Raw genomic sequence first — 23,085 nt, forward strand, 5'->3', positions numbered from 1 at the left:
TGCCTTGAAGAAGTTGCACTCTCTATCCCGGTTCTGATACCATGTCGCTTGTCCGGTCAGGATAAAACAGATGAACAGTTGTGGTTCAAGCAGCTTTATTATATACAAACACATCAGCATTGAGGCTTAGTAACTTAAACTGAAATAAACTTATAAACAGGCTGACTACTGCACTCATACATGTTAACACTCTGGCTATTCTGTCAAAATGGCACTGCTGCCTGCACATACTCTCTATTTATATGCACATGCCGTCACTTTGAAATGCTTCTTAAAGTTACAGCACATGCTCTGTTCTACAGAGGGGACCTGCAGCTTGCAAGGAAATGGTACTGGATTTTGTCTACAGTGATTTGAAGATAGAGTAACTCAAGTGCATTGTCCTGTTTGACCAGCCTTGAGGTATATTTATTTGTGATGTAAATCGAGACACCTCCACCTTTAGTCCTGGTCTGTGTAGTAGCTGGTCTAAATGTGTGGAAGGCATTATAACCTTGCACAGTTGATGTGCCCTCTGTGGCTTTAAACCATGTTTCGGCGACCACACAGACATCAGTATTCTCTATGGTGAAGAAAGCTTCTAAGAAGTGGAGTTTTTTGTTTAGACTCTAACATTGAGCAGTAATACCTTTAGATTTTCTTGGTTTCAATTTGCTATGTTGGAAGTACTTTCAGTTTGGTATTGCCTACAAAAGGCTGTATGGGGGAAACAAATGTTTTAGCTAATATTTGAAAGCCTAGAGGGGAGAGGTGCAGACCACCCCTGGCAAAGCAGCATGGTCTGCACCTCTCATGGACCAGCTTCTTCCATGCTGAAAAATACTGCACCCCCTTAGACTGACACCAGAAACTAAGCCAATTATTAAAGTCATTCATCTTTTGTTCATATTGTGGCATCCTTGGAGAAGGTAAAATGCTGCTCAATGCTAGGCTGATACCAGCCTGGGACACGCATTCCGAGAGCTCCATGATGTATTTCTTCATATAGTGTAGGGTGGTACATCTCTAGTCATTTACACATACATGGACTATGACTAAGTCATACTGGTACTTGTAGTCCAGTGACCTGAGTATGTACGTAATGTGGCATATCCTAGCCCCTTGATAAGCAACTGACCATGACTTTCTCCTTACTCAGCCTGGTGAGAGAGAAATCAGTGTGTCTCATGATGGAGTCTCCAATGACCAGAATGTTGGATTGTACGGTTGCTTGCCTTATGGGCTTAGAAGTAGAGGCTCCATGAGGTGTGGCTTATGCATTTTGAAAGAGTGCATTCAGGGCTGCTGATTTTGTTATGTGTACTTCATCTAGGAGGCCTTTGGTGTTTAGGAAGGTTACATTTAATTGTCTCAGCATATGTGGGTCTATATGTCTGCTTTGAATTGTGTGTGATGGGTGCAGAGTGTCTACTACTGACAACCTTATTGACATTAGGAGTACTTTTATGTGAGAGCTTTGCCTCTAGTGACATTGTGTAAATACATCTCTCACATACCATATCATTTTTTAGAGAATGTATTAGTTGTCATTAAACATGAGGCAATTTCTACATTGCCTCAGGATGCCCATATCCACCAAGCTGGTAATAGAGATAGTGGGAAAATTAATATCCATGACAACAGACCTTTTTTTATTGCTTACATTGTTGGAGTAAGAATATAAAGCAATGTCAGGAGTATCCAGTTTGCAACTCTGGGGACAGTGCTAGTCACTGCAAACTAGTTGTCCGGTGTTCAGTTAGGTATTGGTGAAATTTCAGTCATGCTTTTACAGTAAAAACGTCACTCAAATTGTCTGAAAATTTAATGAAATATTTAGGCAGATATTCTGAAGTTAGAAACAAATCAAGCAGTACTTACTGAAAACAAAGAATTTGCTTGTCACGAAAGATGAAAAGAGGGGAGTTGCATGAATGACTACTGCTTGGCTGCTACTAGAGCTGGTTTCACCACAGTTTCACACTGCTGGGATACGATGCTCCTTTGCTTCTTCTCTCACCAGAAGCTAAACATTATCACCAACCCCAAGATGAGAAGCAGTCCACAGCCTATTTTGTGATCCACAGTCTTGTCCCAGATGATGCAAGAGTCTGTAGGCTTGTTGTAAACTTTTCCTGGTAGATACCTTGAATAGCAACCAGACCAATTAGGAATGTCGATTACTGACACTCACTGCCCAACCAGAAATAGTCAGGAATCAATTCACTCTGCTACTTCTCTCACCAGGAGCAGAATAGAAGCATAAATTCCAAGCTGTCACCTATAAAGCAATTATTAGGCTTTCCAGAGGTCAATGTCCCTGTGCTCCTTCTCTCACCAGGAGATAACAGAAGCACTAATCCCAAGATAACTACTGAAAAGTAGAATGTGGGCTCTCCAATAATTGGTGGTCTTGCAATAGATGTTGCAGATTTTAAACATAAGATGGAAAAAATGGGTTAATATCCTAAGCACTGCAGTGTACTCTAAGCAATTAGGTGAAAGAGGGGTAATTTGAGCCTTAGCTTTTTAAGTGGAGAGCTGCTAATTTTAAAAGAGCAAGATAGACTGAAAGAGGGTGGGCACTTTGTATTCTGGATCTATGGAATACAGAGCGATGGCCAATACATTTAAATAGTTGAAGAGGAGTGATTTTACAAATTGATAATTTACTCACAACAGCAAATGAAAGGAGAGAGGGAGGGAGATGTGTGGTGAAATTAACATAAAAGGCAGGCAACTAGAAAGACAAAGGAGTTTAAGAACACAGCAGCACCAGGGTGGGAGGTTTAAAACTTGATTTCTGTGTGACAAACAAGACACAGCTGTGGTCTCTTTCCTTGTTTTTAATATACAATTAAAAGCAGAATACAAGTAAAATACAGTGTAAAGATAACAAATCACAATATACAAAATAGAAAAAGCCAATAAATGAATACAAAATACAAGAAAGCAAAAGCAAACTAACCTTTCCCTCACAGGAACTTGTGGCAGAGTCCAGGTGAGCTTTTCCAGTAAAGCTCTGAAAATGATGGAATATTTTAAGTGGGATTCTTCTCAAGTGTCTGATATCCAGAAGAGGTATTATGAGCTGCTCCAGGTGGATGCTCCTAAACTTTGCACAGTACCTCCTGTATTGGCTGCCTTATTAGAAACCTTTATTGCTGCCTCTAAGTCTCCAGATTGTCAGCCTCCTGCTCCTAAGAAACCTGACAGGTTCTATAAGTTTCCTGAGGATTGTCAATTCTTATTTAAATGTCATTCTGTTGACACCGCTGTGGGGTCAGTCTCCTCTGATAAGCCTTCAAAACTTTTGCCCTCTTCTAAGCTTTTGCCTGTAGATAATAGGGCAATGGAAGGAATTGGTAAGAAGGTTTATACTGCTTCTACTTTGGCCTTTCAGACCATCAACTACCAGATCTATGTGACTAGATATGCTCTAGCCTTGATTGCTCAGGCTTACCAGGTCATTTATGATCTCCCTGATTTTAAGGCAAAATCTTCTGCTCTGTCTATTTTACATTCTTCCTCTTTGGTGGCTTCTCACTCTATCAAGTGTAACTGTGATGCTGCTGATACATCTTCCAGTGCTGCTACCTTTGGGTCTGTCAGGCACCATTATTATTGGCTTTATTTGCAGTCCTTACCTGAAGACAGTAAGGCCAAGTTATTGGATGCACCTTTGGATTGGATGCTGAGATGTTTAAGTCTCTTCAAGAAAAAGGTAAAGCCTTACAGGATCTTAAGCATATCTTTGTATCCCCTATCCGTACATTCCAGAGGAACTATCCTACTAGGTTTTGTTTACAGGCAGTCTCGTGCCACCAAAGGCAGGAGGTGTGGTAGGTGAGCTCCCTCTGCTAAGTCTTCTCAAGCTTCTATGGCTCAGAAGCCTCCTTTATCAGACAAGCCTGCTTCTCTTTGACATCTTGCCCCTCCACCCCTCGGCCAGGTTCTCTTGTCCATCTGGATCTCCATCTGTCTTCCATACTGGCATATCATCACCTTGGATTCTTGGGTTCTGTCACCCATAAGGGCTACTTCATGGTGTGGAAGTCTCTACTTCCTTTTTCAAGGATTCCCAACCTTCTGTGGAACAACTTCATGTTTTGGAGGTTCTTAGGTCCCTGTTGGACCAGGGAACTATTCAATCTGTTTCTCCTTAAAGGGATTTTACTCCAGGATATTTCTGGTCCCTTGAAAGGAGGGCACTTAGAGACATGTTATGGATCTCTCCTTCCTCAACACCTTTCTCAATCTTTCTATCTTCCAAATGCTTTCTCTTTGAACCCAGTTTCCTCTCATTCTACTCCAGGCCTTTCAAGTGTCCCTCGATTTGAAGGATGCTTACCTTCATATTCCTATTCACCTTATTTTCAGGAAGTTCCTGTGATTGCCTTTTGCAGGCTGTAAGGCCTGTTATGGGATCTGAAGTTCACTGTAGCTCTCCTCCAAGGTCTGGGGTTAACTATCAACTTTCAACTTTCAAAAGACTGTCCTGACTCCCTCTCAGGACCATGTGTATCTGGGTTGCAGGACTGAGACAGTACCGATTTTGGCCTCTTTTCCACCTCCAGAAGTTCTCTTCTTGACAGCTTTCTTTCAGACTCCTCTTCTTCTGCCTCCTATTCTGGCCAGAGAGTTTCTTCGAGCCCTGGGATTCATGGCCTCTTTTATTCCAATGCTGTGATTTGGTATATCAACAAGTGTAGGGGGACACTTACCTTCTCTGCAGGCCAGGGTCTGGCTCTTGGTTATCAGTTAATACTTCAGGCAGTGTATATTCCCTCAGAGAAAAAAATAGTGGCAGACACCTTGAGCTGGTCCAGAAAACAGGCTCATGAATGGATGCTTCACAGAGACATGTTTCTGGATCTAACTGATTGGTAGGTTATTCCTGAGGTTGGTCTTTTTGCCTCCCCTCTGAACAGGAAACTCCCTCTTTTCCTTCCAGAGTGCCATGTCATCTGATGTGGAAAATGGATGCCCTTTCTTTTCCTTGGAAGGGAATTTTTTATGCATTCCCTCTCCTTTCTCTACTTCAGTCCTGCAGTGGATTTAGCTGGACTCCTCAAAAATCTTGGTAGTGATTCCCTTTTGGCCAAGACAACACTGGCCCTCCCTATTAATGCATCTGGCCAGGGGCAATCATCACAAGTTACCTCACCAGTTGGACCTTCTCACCCAGGGCAAGGGGTCACTCATCAATCCTTACTTGTCCAATCTTCAGCTGTCACTGTGAGTGATAGGGTTTTGAATCCTTTTAAGCACTTCTTTTCTGAGGACATGCATAAGGTTTTACATGGGGCAAAAAAACCTGCAACCAGAAAGTCCTATACATCCAAATGGAAGAGATTTTTTGTCTGGTGCCATGCTTATAACCAGAATCCTTTTTCAGTGGCATTCCCTCTGGTTCTCTCCTATTTATGTAAGTTGCTCCAGTCTGGCTTGGCCTTTTCTTCTGTAAAGGCCCATTAGTCAGCTATTTCTGCCTGTCTGCCCTTGAATCCTCCTTTGGCTTCTCACTTTGAGGTCACACAGTTTCTTAAAGGCATTCTGCGTCTTAGGCCCCCAAGAAAGCCTGATGTCCTTACATTTACTGCTGCAGTATTCTTAACTGTATGGGATTCCCTGCCATGGAAGCCCGATGGCTGGACAGTTTTACAAAGACTTCTGAATTTAAATGGTATGATGAACATCAGCATATGCACCCTGTGTAATGTAGGGCATAAAAGTAACATTCAGGCTTACCAAAAACAAAACTGATTGTCCCAGGAGGAACACCAGTTCAAGGAACCCAAGAGGTTATGTGTATATCCAGCAAGGTAAAGAACTGTGGGGATGAAGGGAAGGAGCGAATACTACAGCAGTGAAGGCACGGACATCTACAGTTATGGTAAGATTTCCTACAGCTGTACTATGTCCCTACATTCACTGCTGCAGTATCCTTGGTAGGAAATCCCTACTGTGAAGAATACTGCAACAGTGAAGAGAAGGACATCTACTGCTGTGGTAAGATTTTACACAACTGTACTTTCTGTAAGCTTGTATGGAAAAAGTGAGGCTCAGTCCACTGCTGTGATCACCAGGGGTAGTACCACTCCATTGTGAATCGTAATCTGGCCAGAGGCAGTAGATCTTCGTCATCTGCTAAACCAGGGTATGTTACCAGCTGTCTGAGCAGACATACAATAATCAGTTGAGTAGCTGATTATAAACAATAATTTGTTACAACTTTGATAATTTAAAATTCCTTACCCTCCTAATGGCTTTACACAGTAAATAGTGCCATAAGTTAGAACATAGTTTTTTTAATTAAATTTATTACAGACACAGTGGTTAATTTATAACCTTTTTACTCATCTTTTATGGCTACATTAGATCTCTGACTTAAATGACCATACAAAAGTGAAGTAAAGGAGCCATTGTAGCCTTTTAGTCATCTCACGCAGGTTTTTCTTTCTTGATATACCCTTTTTTGAATTGCATTAAAACTGTTCCTGCTGTCTCCATGCAAGTTACCCCAAACAGTATTCACCCATTTGGTAGCGAGTATCATTTACAGGACATATGTGCTATCAAAATTGTTCTGGCTAAATTTGCTCTAGTTGTAAGAAGACCACCTTGGGCATCCCTTTCAAATAGATTCTGAATTACTTAATGCAGTGGTTAGCACTGAGGCCTCACAGCACTAAGTTGTCCTATTTGGTTCCTGATCAGGATGTCTTTTCTGTAGTTTGCATGTCCTGTCTGTGTCTACCTCCACTTTTACATGGGGCACTGACTTCTTGCCACACTGCAAAGAAATATATCGGTATATGGTGATGTTTAAATTCCTCCTGTATATTTGTGCAATGTGTATGTGTCTGTGTGTGCATTTTACAGTGGACTAGCATCCTGTCTAGGACTAGTTTCTGCCTTACATTTGTTGCTTACTGTGATTGGCTCCAGTTCTCTCTCTGAACATGAAGTGGATAAAGCAAGTACTGAACATGCATGAGTAGAGGAATTAGTCAATAAATAAATATGATGGCATTGGCAGCATTATCAGTGAGGCTTAGATATGTACCCCTGGTTAGCAGTTCAGAAGAACCTCATACTTCAGACATTGTACAAATAATAATATTTTACTACATATACTTATGATTTGATTATTATTAATCATCAAAATTAATCATGAGAACCAAATAGTTATAAAAACACAAATAAAAGGTAGTTGAACAAATCACAATATACTTTCTTAAAAAAAAAAACACTGTTTGTGTACTTAAAGTCTAAGCAGAAAATATATTTCCTACCTGAACCCTGACAATTTAGAAGCTATGCAAGTCACCCTAGAGAAACTAGTCCCATATATTTCTTCTTTTTTTTTTCTTTAGCTGACTGAAAAAAAATCTAACCTTACAAGCAGTTATAGGAGAAATCAGCTGTGCAGCTGCAATACTGTACTAGGCATATAAAATCAGTTTTATTCCATGTAAGTAACAGTTTAAAGACAATAAGTCTTCTTTTGCTGTTTCCTTTTAGTTTTAGCTTGCTGTGCGTGTACCATGGTGTCAGAAGCAGGGTTATCTAGAGTCTTCTGAAAAAAAATGCTGACTGGGAATGTTAGCTTGCTGTGTGGCTTTTTCTGAATGAACTGTTACACATTGCCAATAGGCAGTAGAGGATTAGTGCTTTAAGCATCAATGGCTTGTGTTCTGCATAGCTGTTATGAACTTTAGTAGTTTGTCAGCTTTAGTGCCCAGTTACTTGATAATATAAATGGTAATTTTTAAAAAGCAGGCAAAGCTTAAAAAATTGTGTGATTATTTAACATTCAGACATACCGAAAACAAATGTTATCTTATCAGTTCAAGGTTACTGGGAAGTCGGAGATTATTATGTCACTCATTCGGTACAAGGCATAGAACTACATCCTGAATTCAGCACAAAACAATCATAGGACTCGCTCCCTCACCCACACAGGCACACATACATGCAGACAATTTAGAGGAGTATCAGTTCACCTATATCACATCTCTATAATATGGGAGAAAACCCGAGCATCCATCAAAACCCTACACAGAAGAAAGACGTGCAGGTTACACGTGGAAGGAAACCCAGCTAAAAACCAACCAGGAATACTAGGAAAACAGCTGCTATGAGGTATCAGCTCTAAGCCACTGTGCAGCCCCTTTCTGCCATAGTCATAGATTCATAAGTGATTATGTGATTATATTCATAAGTGATTACTAGGCTAGCAGACCGGGGGCCTTTTTTAAGCCAAGCCATGTTATCCCAACAGTGAGACTCAAACCTTGTGTCTACAAGGTAAACCGTGTAACCATTTTGCCAACTTCTCAACCCTTTAAAGGAAAAGCAGAGACCTTGATGAGATTTGAACTCATGGCCCCTAGTATACTAGACCAGTGCTCTAACATCTAAACTACAAGGCCATTTAGTCCCCTGTATATATATATATATATATATATATATATATATATATATATATATATATATATATATATAGTGCTTTAAGTTGTCATAACAACAGTTACCTACAACTTTAGGTATGGACAACATTCCATTACCAATCAAAGAGAGAACTGGGCACATAGGTAGGCATTTCCGTCTTCTTTGACCACCATGTTACATTTCACAGACAGGAAATCTTCCTGTTTATCATAACTAATTTTCACAAGTATTTCCTCTAGATAAAAGGAAGTTATTGATGTTCATCATTAGATCACTGTTCCAGTAGCATAAATTATATGGGATGTATCCCGACAAGGATCAGATGTATGCTCGTGTTCCTGCACTTGTGATGAGGCATGAGACCATCCCAGTGTAAACGTAGACATGCAGGTACCTAAAATCTGAACTTTCTTGCCACTGAAGCTACTAGCAGATGCTCTCTTAGCTGTGTCTTCACAGGTTTGGTGGTTGGCTAGTTTCATCAAATTACCAGTGGAAAAGATCCAGATATCAGAATGCTCCTTTTCCCCTCGAGACTCCTAGGAAAAGGACTCATAAGCGAAAACATACATATTTTTATTTGACTCCTCCTTCAGAGGCTTCAAGAGAAGAGTGGATTGCCTATGCAAAAGGCTTATTTAAAGCATTCCATTCTCTTTAGATTATGCCTTGTCCACATTCAAAAAGAAAGTCCCCCTTCCCCTTTAGATTCTGACTCTGATTTGGGGTTTCAGGAGGCAAGAGTATGTCTTCCAGGTTTCTTTCCCAGAAAATTGGGAATCTGGGTCAAAAGAAAATATTTCTTGGCTCACCAGTGGAAGAATTACCTTTTTCTGACACAGCTGGCAGAATGAAGTACTTGTTTCAGTGGAACAAAAATACATTTCAGAGAATCTGCAGAGATATTATTACTTATTTCAAGTAGATTCACTGCAACCAGTGGTTATTCCTCCAGTTTTTAATAGCCTTAGAGGATGCCATTAATGCAACTAGTAGCTTTCCAGAAAGACAGCCACCAGCTCCAAAGAAAATTGAACAAATTATACAAAGTCCCTCAGTCTAATAAATTTTATTTTTTTTGAAATCCTAGAGCAGATCCTTCTGTGAATTCCCTTTTGCAAGTCATTTACTTCACAACATCTATTGACTTCTAACGCCATTCCTTCAGATGAGGATGATAGAGCCTTTGATAGATTTGGGAGAAAGGTATATACTTCTTTTACTTTAGCATTCTAAACAGAGAACTGTCAAGCCATATCTCAAAGTTCCTTTTGGGTTATTTTAGTAATGTGAGGAAGTTACTTAATGACTTTCTTTCTTCTGACACTAAGGCATCTTTGTTCTCCCTTCTTTTTTGGCAAGGTAGCCAACCACTCTCTTTAGATGTTCTATGATATTGTTGATGTTGTTTCCAGATATACACGTGCTGAGACTGTTAAGCGGAGATTTGCATGGCTGTGCACACAAGGTCTATCAGAGGATATTAAAGCAGAAATCTTAAACATCCGTCTGGACAAAGAACTGTTGTTTGGGTTTTCCTGTATTGTGCTTCTTAAGCAATTTGATGAGAGGGAAAATTAATACAAGGAGTTAAAGACATGTTTCAACTATCCTATCCCAAAACACAACCGGAATTTCCCTTTTACCCAGGCCTCTTTTTTATAGGAAGTCTTTTAAACAGTGTCAACAAAAGACAGGTGAAGAAACTTAAAAGTAGTGGTGGGGCAATTACAAAAATAAGGAAAGAGCTTTTCAAACCCAAGGACAGTCCAAGGAAGGGGACTGATCGTGCCCCCACCACCAACCTCATCCCACTCCCCACCCTGGCAGTCCTGTAAATCTTTCTCAATTTGACATCAAATTACTTTAGAATCTTGGCTTCTAGGCATAATCCAGAAAGGGTACAGTTACTAATGGGACTCCATCCACCTCCCCTTTCAAGGAATCCCATCCCATCCTTTCAACCAAACCTTCCTGTTTTCTAGTCTAAGAGAAGGAGAAAAAGAACGACCATACACCACTATAAGTGCAAGATATTCATCCCTGCTACTTAATTCCAGAAAGAAAAGCTTCTTTTTGGCTTACCTTATTACCTGAGACATGACAGTACTTGAGAGCTCCTCACATGAGGACAGGCAGAAATGTCAATTGCATAGTCCCGTACATCTGTTAGAGCATTGCCATAGGGACTGATGCTTGAAGAATTGGGTAAGGCATAGCTCTTTGAAGTTCTCTAAAGTTATGTCTGTTGCTAAAATAACCTTTCTGATTCCACAGGTGCTGACCACATCATTATTGTGAGGATTTGAGCCCATGCCAGTTCTCCATATTTGTGGAAAGCAAGGGACCAGAAGGGTGTATTCCCTTGGCATCCATCTAGAGGGAATTCTGAAGTGCTGATCTTACCAATCTTCCTGGTTGATCTGCTGGAATTTCAGTGTAATTAGCCTGAGCCCACTAAATGGATTAAGTCACTTGGTCAAGTGCTGAAGGAAAAGGCCTTTTGGGCTAGTGCTTTTCTCAAAGGCTGAACAGGTCTGGCAGCCCCAGGTTAGGGGCTTTTGTTTTTCCACACCAGGGCTCGTGGATGAAGGAATATACATTACTTTTTTTTCTGTGTTTGGTAAGGGCATAAGTCAAGAATGTGGAACACTTAAGAAATATAAGAGATGCAGCACTCCTTCCTTTTCAGGCTTCTCTGAGGAGTACAAGAATCCACAGGTCAGAGTCTTCCACTCCAGCTTCTCTCCTTTAATACCCCTCACTTCAGATCTGAAACTAGTGTGGGGTTGAAGGTGGTAGCTGCACTGGGCACAAGCTGTTAGGTGAACATAATCTGTAGATGCTGATGGAGTGGAAGTGCATTACCAGCATTTATTTATGTAGCTGTGAGAATATCAGTGCTTCATAAATGAATGCTGTTATTGCATTGCTTTTGAGTTGAAGCTCACTGTATGTTAGTGATTGTAACAAGGTGGTTGCTTCATTTATTAACAAGGAGCTTGCTAAAGTTATAGCAGAAGTATAGAAGATACTTTTTTGGGGGGTAATTGGTTTGAGTTGGCACCATTTGGGGAACTACCCAGGGTTCCAGATGACTTAGCTATGATACTACCTCATTTGGGCTGTCCCATATGGTCTAGTGGTTAGGATTCCTGGTTTTCACCCATGCAGCCAGGGTTCAACTCCTGGTATGGGAGTGGGTTACACTTTTGGGGTTGGGAGGGTAGCTTAATGGTTAAGGTGTTTGCCTTACAAACACAAGGTGCAGGGTTTGAGTCTCACAAGGGATAATTGTCTGGGCTTAAAATGGCTCGCAAGGGCAGTTAGCTTAGTACTAATCTGTGAACCTATGGTAATACCGTGATCATGTGGTTCAGCATAGTCTAACATATTACTGCTGTTCCTCTTCCCCCTCCCCAGTAAAGCTGTGATGTGACTCTTGTCAAGGCAGAGACAGGCTAAATGAAGATCATTAAAATAGTATAGAATTCTTATCAAAATCAGTATGTGGAGAAACTAAATCAACTTGGCATGTATGGCCTGGAAATTAAAGGCAAGAAGGATGCAGTGACTGAAATTTTGATGCTTTGTGAATGGGTGAAAAGTGCAGTGAACCCTATTTTTTCTTTGAAAGGAATGGCTATTTAAACACAATGAGGTGGGTTATAAAACTAGAATAGGGGTAGATTTTTTAGGAGTGCATATGATAAAATGCAATATAATTCTTAAGGAAGTGAAGACAAGGGAGCTCTATGGCGGAGATAGTGATTTAATATATATATATATTGATGTATGAAGGGAAAAATGTAATTGATACAGTTGATAGCTGTCTTGATTTCTTCCAGTGCAAATTGCTAATGACTGTATACTAATGTCTTTGTCATTGACTCTGGTTGTGACTGAAAATGGTCCTAGGACCAGTCCACCTACACAGCAAACAAATGTAAAATAAATGAATAAAATAAATAAATGAATAAATATTGCCCATTCATGCATTCTCTCTTTTTAGTTTGATAAGTGGACAGATGCTCAAAGAAGAAGGATTCTTATTGACTTGTTTGAGAGATGTTCCTTAGCACAGTTAAGATTTTGCAGTAGGCAGCTGCACACCAAGGTCCCCGCAGAAGCCATGGACTTCACCACTGTACTTCCCAGAGTCCTGTCTCTCTACGTTTTTTCATTCTTGGATCCACGGAGCCTCTGTCGTTGTGCTCAGGTAAAATAATTAAAGTAGGACACTAGATATGTGTTATTGTGCACATTGTATAAGTATGTAAGTGCTGTGACATAAGAATATCACAGATCTGTTCCTTTTTCATAGCTAAAGGCTAATTTATTTATTGGTATTTTTTACCGGGAAAGTCCAACTGAGCAGTGCCTTTTTTCATAGGAGGCCCAGGGAGAAAAGCTTCATTATATAGACATTATGGACATTTGTATTGTTTTATCATTTACAGTCACTTTCGTTCATGAGCAACAGTTCCATTATTTATGCATCCTTGAGAACATTTGCATAATTTACAAACATTTTTGTTGAAAAATAAGAGTTACATTGGTTGTATATGAATACATTTATTTTATACAGGGAGTTACAGGCAGCACAATGTCATCAATATACATTAATTGTCACGTTTTACGTAAGAATTTTTGTTACTATAAAGAAAAATCTGAGACATAGAAAGGTAAGATAGAGTTAGAGCAGCCCAAAGAAAAGAAAGACAGGAGGAGACAACAAGGAAGATAAAGGAGATTAGATGATAGAAGAGGATATAGTTGTGACAATAATACATTGTTTTGTGCAGCAGAGCAAATGTTATGGCACAAATTCATATAGCTGTATTCAAGTTGCAGATTGCTCTTAGATGGAGTGGGATGGCATTCCAGCTACTAGCAATGCAGTGTAAATACAGGAAGCGTCCTGTATTGTTGTTTAGTGGAGTATAAAGGTCTCTTAGTAGTGTTAGGGTGAATGATGGACTGAAGAGATGAAAATTGTTCATAGCTGTGCAGTAGTTTGAAGGCTTTAATTATTTGTAAGTACAACAGAGAATTATTTAGTTCAAGGCAGTTTAGTTGTTTTAGAGAGAGAAAGTGATTGCCTCTATGCTATTAGTTGGTTGCAAATTTGGCTACCTTATTGTAGCCTTGTTCAATTGTGGCTGATAGAGAGGGGGTGAGATTGGCTAAAAGTGGGAAGTAGAAAAGAAGTGGCTATGTTTTGTCTACCAGAGTCAGTAAGGTAGTGTTTTATAGAGACAATCTAGCTTTTCATGTGTCTTCTTTATGGCTTGTTGAATGTGGAGATCACATTTCAGGTGGTCATGTATAATCATATCTTATAGTTAAGTGTGAGATATCAGTTCCATATTGGTCTTGTTGGATGACGATCAGGAGGAAAGATAGTTGGGGGTTAACAGTAGTAATTTCAGGCAAAGATCTGAGTTTTTGAGCCACGTTTCTATTGAAGAGAAAGATATCTGGCTTAATGCAACCAATCCAAAAAATACTGGCTCACAACATTGGAATCCCACCAGTAATTTATTAAAAGACAATACAATGATAAGTGCTTTCATCTGATATATTACACAGACTTCATCAGATTAAAACAACTTTAAAATCCAAGCCTTAAATGCACTATTCAGATCATATGACTTACCCTGTTAAGCATGAACAATGAATGAATTAAACCAGAAAAATATATAGAATAATCCACTGGGCAAACGCTCTGTTGCTCACGAATGAAATAACCAAAGTCAAATATATAGACAGCAAAGGAGCGACCAAGGCAACAAAAATACTAATAACGTCCTCTTTCATAAAAACGTTTTATTCACATTCAAGTATGAGGTAAGCGCTTTCGCATAAGAGCTTCTTTAGACCTTTAAAACTACATATACTAAAATATATGTATATACTGGAATTAAATTCAAAACCTCCAATCATGTAGCAGCAGTAACTAACACATGGAAGTTCCTTAAAAACATAGTATATTCAAAGATGTAAGCACATACTAAAAACTATACATAAAAATCATCTATAATAAATATATACCTACAAAAAATGCTAATACAAAAACTATGTGTCTACATATAAAGAAATAATAATAAAAATAAATCATATAATGAAAAAAACACTATATAATTTATTTAGGGATCCTACATTTCTTCAACAAGGGCTTCAAAGATGCCCATTCATTAAGGCCACTGCCCATGCCGGCTCTCAGAATAATCATCCAGTTGGTCTCCTTAAATTCAGTATGATTGCGGATGTCCCCTGCTCTAATCATGGGTGTTATGATATCAATAAACCTAAAAATAAAATTATGCATTTCACCACATTCTATAACCTGTTTAGATAAAGCATCGTGTTCTGCACGTCTACGAATGCTATAAACATGTTCCCTTATTCTCTCTCGTAGTGACCTGTTGGTCTTTCCCACGTAGAAAGATTTACATAATACTCATTCAGCTAAATAAACTGCATTTGTAGTCCTGCAGTTAGCATCAACATTAAAAATGAAATTCCTCCCTAAATCAGAGTGGTCAAAGGTCTCAGAAGTATTAATTAGATCACAAAAATTGCACTTGCCACATGGCCGGGTAACTCCTCTCCTCACAAAATTAGTATTCAAGTCCTTACTACTGCATAATATTCTCTTCAAATTCATCCTATTCCCCACTACATCATCTGGAACATCCCCAAATCCCAATTCTTACGCATTAAGCATGTATGTTCATCAGATGCAGCCTTTAATATCAGCAAAAATTATTTATCTCACAGATTTTTAAGTAGGGGTTACCATGCAGACAATATTAATAGGGCATGCTCCTTTGCTACTAAACAAAACAGGAAGAATTTGTTAACTTATGGTAAGGGATCCAAGGAAAGGGATGGACAAACCTCCCCAACCCATTAATTTAGTTACAACATTTGGATGCAGTACAGATGGCTTTAAAAACATTATTCAAAATCATTGGGACATTTTGTTGGCCAATGACAAATTAGCTGGAATGCTTTCCCCACAATGTCTTTTCTCTTATAGAAGAGGTTGTACCATCAAGTCTCATTTAACCCACTATAAACATCTTACCCCTACTACCACACAAGAGTTACCCTATTTGGGGATAAGTTAGTGGGCAGTAACCCTTGTGGTCATTGCAGCTCTTGTACACATGTATGTAAAACAAAGGAATTCACCAGCAGTACCACCCCACACATTTTTGAAATCAGGTGCTTCCACAACTGTAGCAATGACTGAGTCATCCATCTGGCCACCTGTTTTTGCTCTGCTTTTTATGTAGGGCAAACATCTAGGCCATTAAAATATAGAATTAGTGAACATCTCAGTGATATAAGAACTAAAAGAATATCTAATGCTCTCTATAAAGACACAATGACCCATGTCACTGCTAAATTTCAATTTACAATTATTGATAAAATCCAAGGACACAAATCCAATAAAGCAGGTTGGCATTCTATATTAAATAAAAAAGAATCTGGTTGGATTGTCAGGCTTGGGGCTTTGTTTAAGCCTGGCCTCAATGAATTAAGTTAATTCTGGCTTGTACCAATCAGCTTTGGTTATGGTTTAACTTAGTACTATTTAAATGTGTAATGGATTCATGTTAGCTTATGCACTGAAGAAGGCTGTAAGTTTTGCCGAAACCGGTATGCTGTTTTGTCACATTAAATCCTAAACGTTATCTATCTCCTTGGTGCTGGACTTTTTTTTGTGTTTTTGCATACAGTTGGTTTGGTCCGTGCACCCTGTCTCACTTGCGTGGGGTTGAGTGAGCTAGAGTTAATAATAGCTCCCAACTTGCAATAGTCTGCAAACTTTGTCAGCCAAAGTCTGTTCGTGTTGGTCTGGACTTCAGAGAAGTAGATACCAAACAGGAGAGGACCCAGGACTGAACCCTGTAGGACTCCACTTGTAACTAATCAACAGTCTGACTTGGAGTCAGCTACTTTCACACTGTAGATTCTATCTGTGAGCCAGTTTGCAACCCACCTAGTGATATAGGGGTTGATGCCAAGCTTAGTGAGTTTTTCTATGATTCCTATGTGGGGAATGGTATCAAAACCCTTGGCCAGATCAAGGTAGGCTGTATTAACCACCTTGCCTTCATCCACAGCTCTGGTGACTGACTCAAAGAAGTCGACCAAGTTGAGCAGGCATGATCTACCCTTCACAAAATCAAACTGTGTCAGATCCAGAGTTTGGAGATTCCCTATATCCTTGTTTATCATGTCCATGATGATGTGTTCCATAGCTTTGCATATCAGACTTGTCAGTCTAATGGGCTGATAGTTCCCAGGGTCTGTAGTTGCTCCTCCTTTGTGGAGAGGGATGACTGTAGCAGTGTGCCATTTGGCAGGGACAAAGCCTGAGGTGAAGCTGTGATTGAGCAAGGCACACAGGTGAGGTGCCAGTGAACTCTGTAGTTCATGTAGAACACAACCAGGGGTATTGTCAGGTCCCATAGAAGCTGTATTCTTAGCCTTGGACAGTGCTGTTTTAACTTGTGCAGCTGTAATACTGGGTGCCTGGCAATCTACTGGTATTGTGATTGGTCCTTTGGGGGGGGGGGTGTAAAGTTGGCACTGAATCTGTTGGCCAGTATACAGGCAATATCTGTTGGCTTGGTATAGGAGGTACCATTGTGCAGTAGCTTAGAACAAATCTGGGTATTGCCGTGGAGATTATTTACATGACTATAGAAAGCCTTGTGGTTGTCTTTACTATCTGCTGCAATTCTGTTTTCATACCTAATTTTAGAGGATTTGATGAGGGATCTCAACTTTCTGTTGAGGCAGATAAGGGAGTTTTTCCAGTCTTGGGACTTCACCTTATTCAGCATCACTTTCCTCATCCTGTTGTAGAGTTTGTTAATGGTGAGGGACCACCAGATTGGCTTCCTTATTTTGGAGGAGAGTGTCTTGGTTCTATTGGGTATGGCGAGATCCATGCATTTGTGTACGTGTTCATACAGTGCATTGCTGTATGATTCTGTGGTCACGCAACTATTCTCCATTTGCATGGGTGCCGTGAAGTTAGCCACCTCTGTTTTTAGGATCCCAACATTAGCTTTGGAGAAGTTTTTCATGGTGGTTACCTTTGCTGGGGGTGGGAGGGATATGGATTTCCAAGGTGATTCATTTGTGGTCGGATCTAACCAGGGAGGAGATGACTATTAGTGTAGAGCAATGGTCGCCTATGTTAGTAATGACCAGGTCAATGATGTTGCTACCTCTAGTGGGGGTAAGAATGAGCTGGTCCAGGGCATTGGAATTAATGAACTCCAGGAAATGTTGGGCAAGTGTATTGGTACATGAGTAGTTTCCCCAGTTAATGGAAGGTTAGTTGAAGTCGCCTAGTAAGAGAGTGTTAGGTTGGACCCTAATATTCTCCAGGGTGCTTAGGAATGTGGAGTGTGAGTCTTGGGACATGGTTGGGGACCTATAGCAGGCTACGACCTGAATCTCTGTCTTACCCAATGTTAGCTGCACCTGAAGTGTCTCTGATGCGTTATGTTGGGCTACCAGTCTGGAGGTGTGTGCATCCTTTATGAATATGGAAGCACCACTGCCTTTGTAGCTTCGGTCCAAGTTCTGGGGCTGAAAATTTTCTCCCCTGTCAAGTATTGAATCCCGGACTAGCCCACTAGGCCAACTCAGCTTGGAAATAAGTTCCCTGTCTTGCGACTCAAACCATGAACACTGGCATGTAAAGCTGCAACTCTAACCACTATACTAAACAATCTACATCAGACAATTTGGACATGTCCTGAACAGCTTTACCATGGAGTAAGGGAGTCAGGATCCAAACCCAGAGTTCACGGTCAGTATCATACTGTCTACATACTGTCTCAAATATATGAATAAAACTATCAAAGTCATCTTGACCCTGTATTGAGGAATCAGTTTACTGACCTTAACAGTTACTGGGGTCTGGTTATTCCCTTCTCCATTAACTCCATGACCCTTTGGAAGGATAAGAAGCTCCACTTCATGCTGTTCCTGTCTCTCATTTTCCTCTGCTTCTAAATGTCACATTCTGTCCTCAGCCTTCAATCATTGGACTTCCAGGTGTAGTCTCTCTGCTGATTGCAGTTCAAGAAGTTTGGCCTCCAGTTCATATTGGTGCTGTTTCTCCTCAGCCTCCAGTTGTTTGGCCTCTAGTTCATATTGACACTGCTTCTCCTCACCCTCCAGTAGTTTGGCTTCCAGGCACAGTCTCTCTAGCTCCAGGCAGATTCTCAGGTCCTCCGAAGTAAATGTGGACTGTCCTGTTTCAGCAGGCTGCAAATCCTCAGTGCCAAACTGGATATCCTATGAATGGGTAGAAATCCAACATTTGGAAAAACTCTAACTGATTAGTTATAATTTTCCTATCTGACAACGAACAGTGTCCCTGATCTAAACTGAATTATTATTACAACAGAACAAAGGCAGACTTATAGCTTTTGGTGAGTCCTTTTGGGTATCCACTGCACACTACAACTGTGAACAACTGACAGCTGCAACTGGCTGCTAACTGACAACAGCTGACTTCAGCAGACCCTTTTATAGCCTAGCTTAACTGTCACAATTGTTCCAGTTTTAGTTTTCATTTCATATTTTGAAAATCAACAAACAGCTGTTTACCAAAGTTCCTTCCTGTTTTTCAGCCTCTGACAGTAACACATAACAACTGTCAACATTCCGATGACATCATCTGCAGATCAGCTGATTCTGAAACAATCTGCATTTTGAATCTTCTTCACAGATATGTGCAGTTAGAAATGCAAAGGAACACTGTTCAAGTCTTTAAAGCATCCCTTTCAAACATATTATAAATCAACATGTAAGAACTTATTTACAATATCATAGCTAATCATGCTGACATATAATATACAGGCTAAATCTGAAATTTTGTACAGAAATTCAGCCAGACACGCTAGCACAGATGACATTGTCTAATTTCTTCACACATACATGCATGAAATCATAAATAAATGAAGTCTTATTTTTAATTTAAACATTAAGAAAGAAGGAGATGTGGCTTGGAGCGCAAGATTGCAGGAACAAAATATGAGATCTCCTGAAAGCGTACTTTGTTTGAAGAGGTAGGGACAGAATATGGCAAAAGTGAGAAGTAGGGCATTTTACTGTTATGGTGCAGTTTTACACGACTGTACTATGTCCTTCCTTATCACTGTTGCGATATCCCTTCCTAATGGGAGAGTACAAAACTTACTGGAGAGAATTGGAGGAGGAATCCACAGAGAAACCCTCCAGTAACCCATGTAGGATGACCCTGGCAATACTAGCTTTGGCTCTAGAAATTACACCCAGCTTGCAGTGTTCAGTAAAGATGTGTACTGAATACCAAGTAGCAGCTTCTAAAAAGGATTTAGCACCCAGACCCTTGAAAAAATCATTAGATGAGGCTACCACCCTGACAGAAGGTATATTAACAAAAGAAATCTGATTACCATGAAAAAACAGCAAAAAGAAATGGCCTTTAAAATCCAAGAGGAGATGTTTTGTTTAGAAATATCCTTAGTCTTAGCCAGATAATATCTGAACTGTCTATAGAGATCCAATGTATGAAAAACTTGTCTTACTATCATTCTGTGGAGAAGGAAAAAAAAGAGGGAAGATGAATTGTCTGATTTAAAGAGAAATCATTAAATATCTCTGGCACAAAATAAAGGATTAGTATGATGAGAAACTCTGTTTGTGAAAAAAGGGGGAACTGCCATGAAGTTCAGAAACCCTCTTGGGCAAACTAAGAGGCACCAACAGAATAGTTTTCCAAGTACAGTGCTGCAAAGGACAAAGAAACTTCGGACTGAAATGGTGGCTGAGTCAACTTTTGAAGAAAAAAATTAAGGTCCCTAGAAGAAAGAATAGGCTGTCTTGGGGGGCCTGATATGAAGGATGCCTTTCAGAAATTGTTTATCTTCAAATCTAGAAGAAAGGGGTTGATTCAGGGGCAGACAAGCAAAAGTGGTTGACAAGTGAGCTTTAACAGATGAGTATGCCAGGCCAAAATTGACCAGCACACACATATAAGAAAGAACAGTAGGAATACTCACAAAAAGAGAGAACAGCTCATATTTGTGACACCCGATAGAAAATATCTTCCACTTACCTACATAGGATTTTCTAGAGGTGAATTTCTCGCCTCCTGCAAAACTGGAAACATGTCCACAGAAAATCAGTGTCCAAAAAGAATCAAAACACTACTACCCAAAAATTCAAATGAAGATGTGAGTAAATGAGAGATTCCCTGTTTTGTGTATGAGAAGATCCATCCTGTGAGGTATTTATTCATTTATTTTATTTATTTATTATTTATTTACTTTTGTTAACCAGGATAGTCTGACTGGATGTTAGCCCATTTTCAGCATTTTCCCAGGGGAAAAAAACCCCAAAATAATACAAACAGCACAATAAATTATTTCACATAAGGTAAGCAAACATTAGAGAGGAAAAAGAAGGACAGCATATATTAAAAAGAAAAATAGGAGTTCAACTAGTAAGATAATTAAATGAGTCAGTGTGTAAGAGAGAAAATAGACAGTAAAGAATGAAAACTAGTCAGACAAAATTAGAAGCATAACATAAGAAAAATTTACAAAAAAAAAATATGTAAGCAGCAGATAAGAATATAGCATAAAAGAGTGAGAGGAGACAGTGAAGAAGGAAAGATAGGAGAGAAGAAGAAAATTGAAAGAAAGAAAGAAAGAAAGAGGAGGAGAAAAGTGTAATATAAAATTAAACCAGGAAGTATAAGGCATTAGATGGAAAAAGTACGAGAGAGAAGAAATGGTTTAGAGAGATAGAAAGGGAAAAGAAAGAAGATGAGAAAAGGAGGAAGTTAGATATAGCAAGTATAAAGATAAGAGTAAAACAAGAGAGAAGGCACTAACCAGGAGAAGAACTTGAACAGAGCCAATTCGAAAAGAGGTAGTCTTTTCTGAAATATGTCAAGTTGGGATTGAACATTATGACCTGAGGGATGGCATTCCATATTTTGGAGATATAGATAGAGTGTAGATAGTCACCAGCTTCATTGTCGGACTTTAAGACTTGTAGTAAGAATTTGTTGAATGATCGAAGAGTATGATTGTTAATGTAGGGTTGAAGCATTAACTGAAGGGAGGGGGTAATGTGAAGATTACCCATGGCCAGGTGAAATAGAAAGGGGAACCAATGCTGTCTGCGACAAAAGAGAGCCTCCAAGATTTTGGGCCTGTCCCATATGACCTTTTGCAGGTCTCTTGGTAGAAGATGGGGGGGGGGGGTAGGCATACAGAAATATCCCCTTCCAGGAAAAAGCATGACAGCTGTTTTCTAAGGAAGAGGATTTGGCACTATGAAACATAACTTGAGAAGTTGCCCGTTCACAGGGGAGGCAAAAATATAAACTTAAGGAGTACCTTAGCAATGGACAATATCCAGGAATACCTCTCTCTGAAGCATCCATTTGTGATGATCTCCAGTTGCCTTGCTTATACTGTCTGCCACTAGATTGTGCTCTGAGGGAATGTAAACTGCCTGAAGGGTCAGAAGATAGCAATTCGCAAAATCCCAAGCTTGAAGAGCCAGTTTGTAAAGGTGTGATTTTGTGCACCCTTGCTTGTTTATGTACCACGTAACTGTGGTGTCGTCTGTGAAGATTCTCAGAGGAACTGGGACCAAAAGGGAGTGGAAAGAATTAAGAGCCAAAAATCAGAGCTCTCATTTCTCTAAAGTTGATATGGTCCTTCAGTTGCTGGAAAGACTAAATTCCCTAAACCCTGATGTCTTTGGAAGTAGCTCTCCAACCCTGATCCGAAGTGTCTATATGGACGTCCTGAGTGGGGAGAAGAACCTATAAAGACAGGCTGGCATTCAAAGAAATCTAATGAATCCACAAGAGGAATATGAGTTTTAGAAAAAGCAAAGAGGGATAAGAAAGTCTAGAGAATAACAGTGTTGAAGCCAAATACTTTTGAGTTACCCCTGAAATCTGCTTATATGGAGCCTGGCGAAAGAGATCAGAGCTCAACTAAACATTCCTATCTTGGTTTGTGAGTTACTGTGGAGTTGACTGGTAAAAAGTTTTATTTGAATTTATATTTTATTTTTTACTGCTGTTTTTCACTGTTTGAAAGAAGGAACGGATAGCTTGGATAGCTTGTAGACAAAAAGATTTACTTTGATTTATATTTTGTTGTTTTACCTTTAATTTTCACTGTTGGTTGTTAGAAAAGGATATGTATTAGATAGGCAAGCTCTAGCCACCCCAAGGAGCCTAGTCAGCTATAAATTCACACAGACTGCAGAGAGGGCACTCTAGAGCTTATCTAAGAAATCCTATCTTGGTTTGTGATTTATTGATCTTTACTATTAAAAATAAGTGCAACTGTGAATGATAATGATGTAAAGGAATTGCATCTTTTGTCTGACCTTCATAACTTTACTGTACTTGTTAGCATTTATTCATTTGAAGCTGAATATGGATTCCTTAAATGAATATGTCATTAATGATTTGCTAAAACACTAACATCTTGTACAGTATAATAAATGCTATGTTTATTTAGAGGTAACAGCTGATAACACTGGTGATCTGTGTTCTTCATGTCAAAAGTTGGATGATTTGCTTACCATTAT

General features: G+C 39.6%; 1 protein-coding gene across 5 annotated transcripts in view; it reads left to right on the forward strand.

The window, feature by feature from the left end:
* FBXO16 (F-box protein 16) overlaps nucleotides 1–23,085 on the forward strand; it is an 872,321-nt gene that overhangs the window by 528,352 nt on the left and 320,884 nt on the right. For 4 of the 5 annotated variants that reach the window (XM_044062723.1, XM_044062722.1, XM_044062721.1 and 1 more), the window contains one exon: nucleotides 12,449–12,655. The exons of the other annotated variant lie outside the window; for it this stretch is intronic. In XM_044062723.1, the coding sequence (XP_043918658.1) occupies nucleotides 12,449–12,655 (207 nt within the window). The remainder of the gene's footprint in view (nucleotides 1–12,448; nucleotides 12,656–23,085) is intronic. 5 annotated transcript variants of the gene reach the window in all.

Source organism: Protopterus annectens, chromosome 2.part1 (genome assembly GCF_019279795.1).
Source record: "Protopterus annectens isolate FY-2018-M chromosome 2.part1, PAN1.0, whole genome shotgun sequence".
NCBI lineage: Eukaryota > Metazoa > Chordata > Ceratodontiformes > Protopteridae > Protopterus > Protopterus annectens.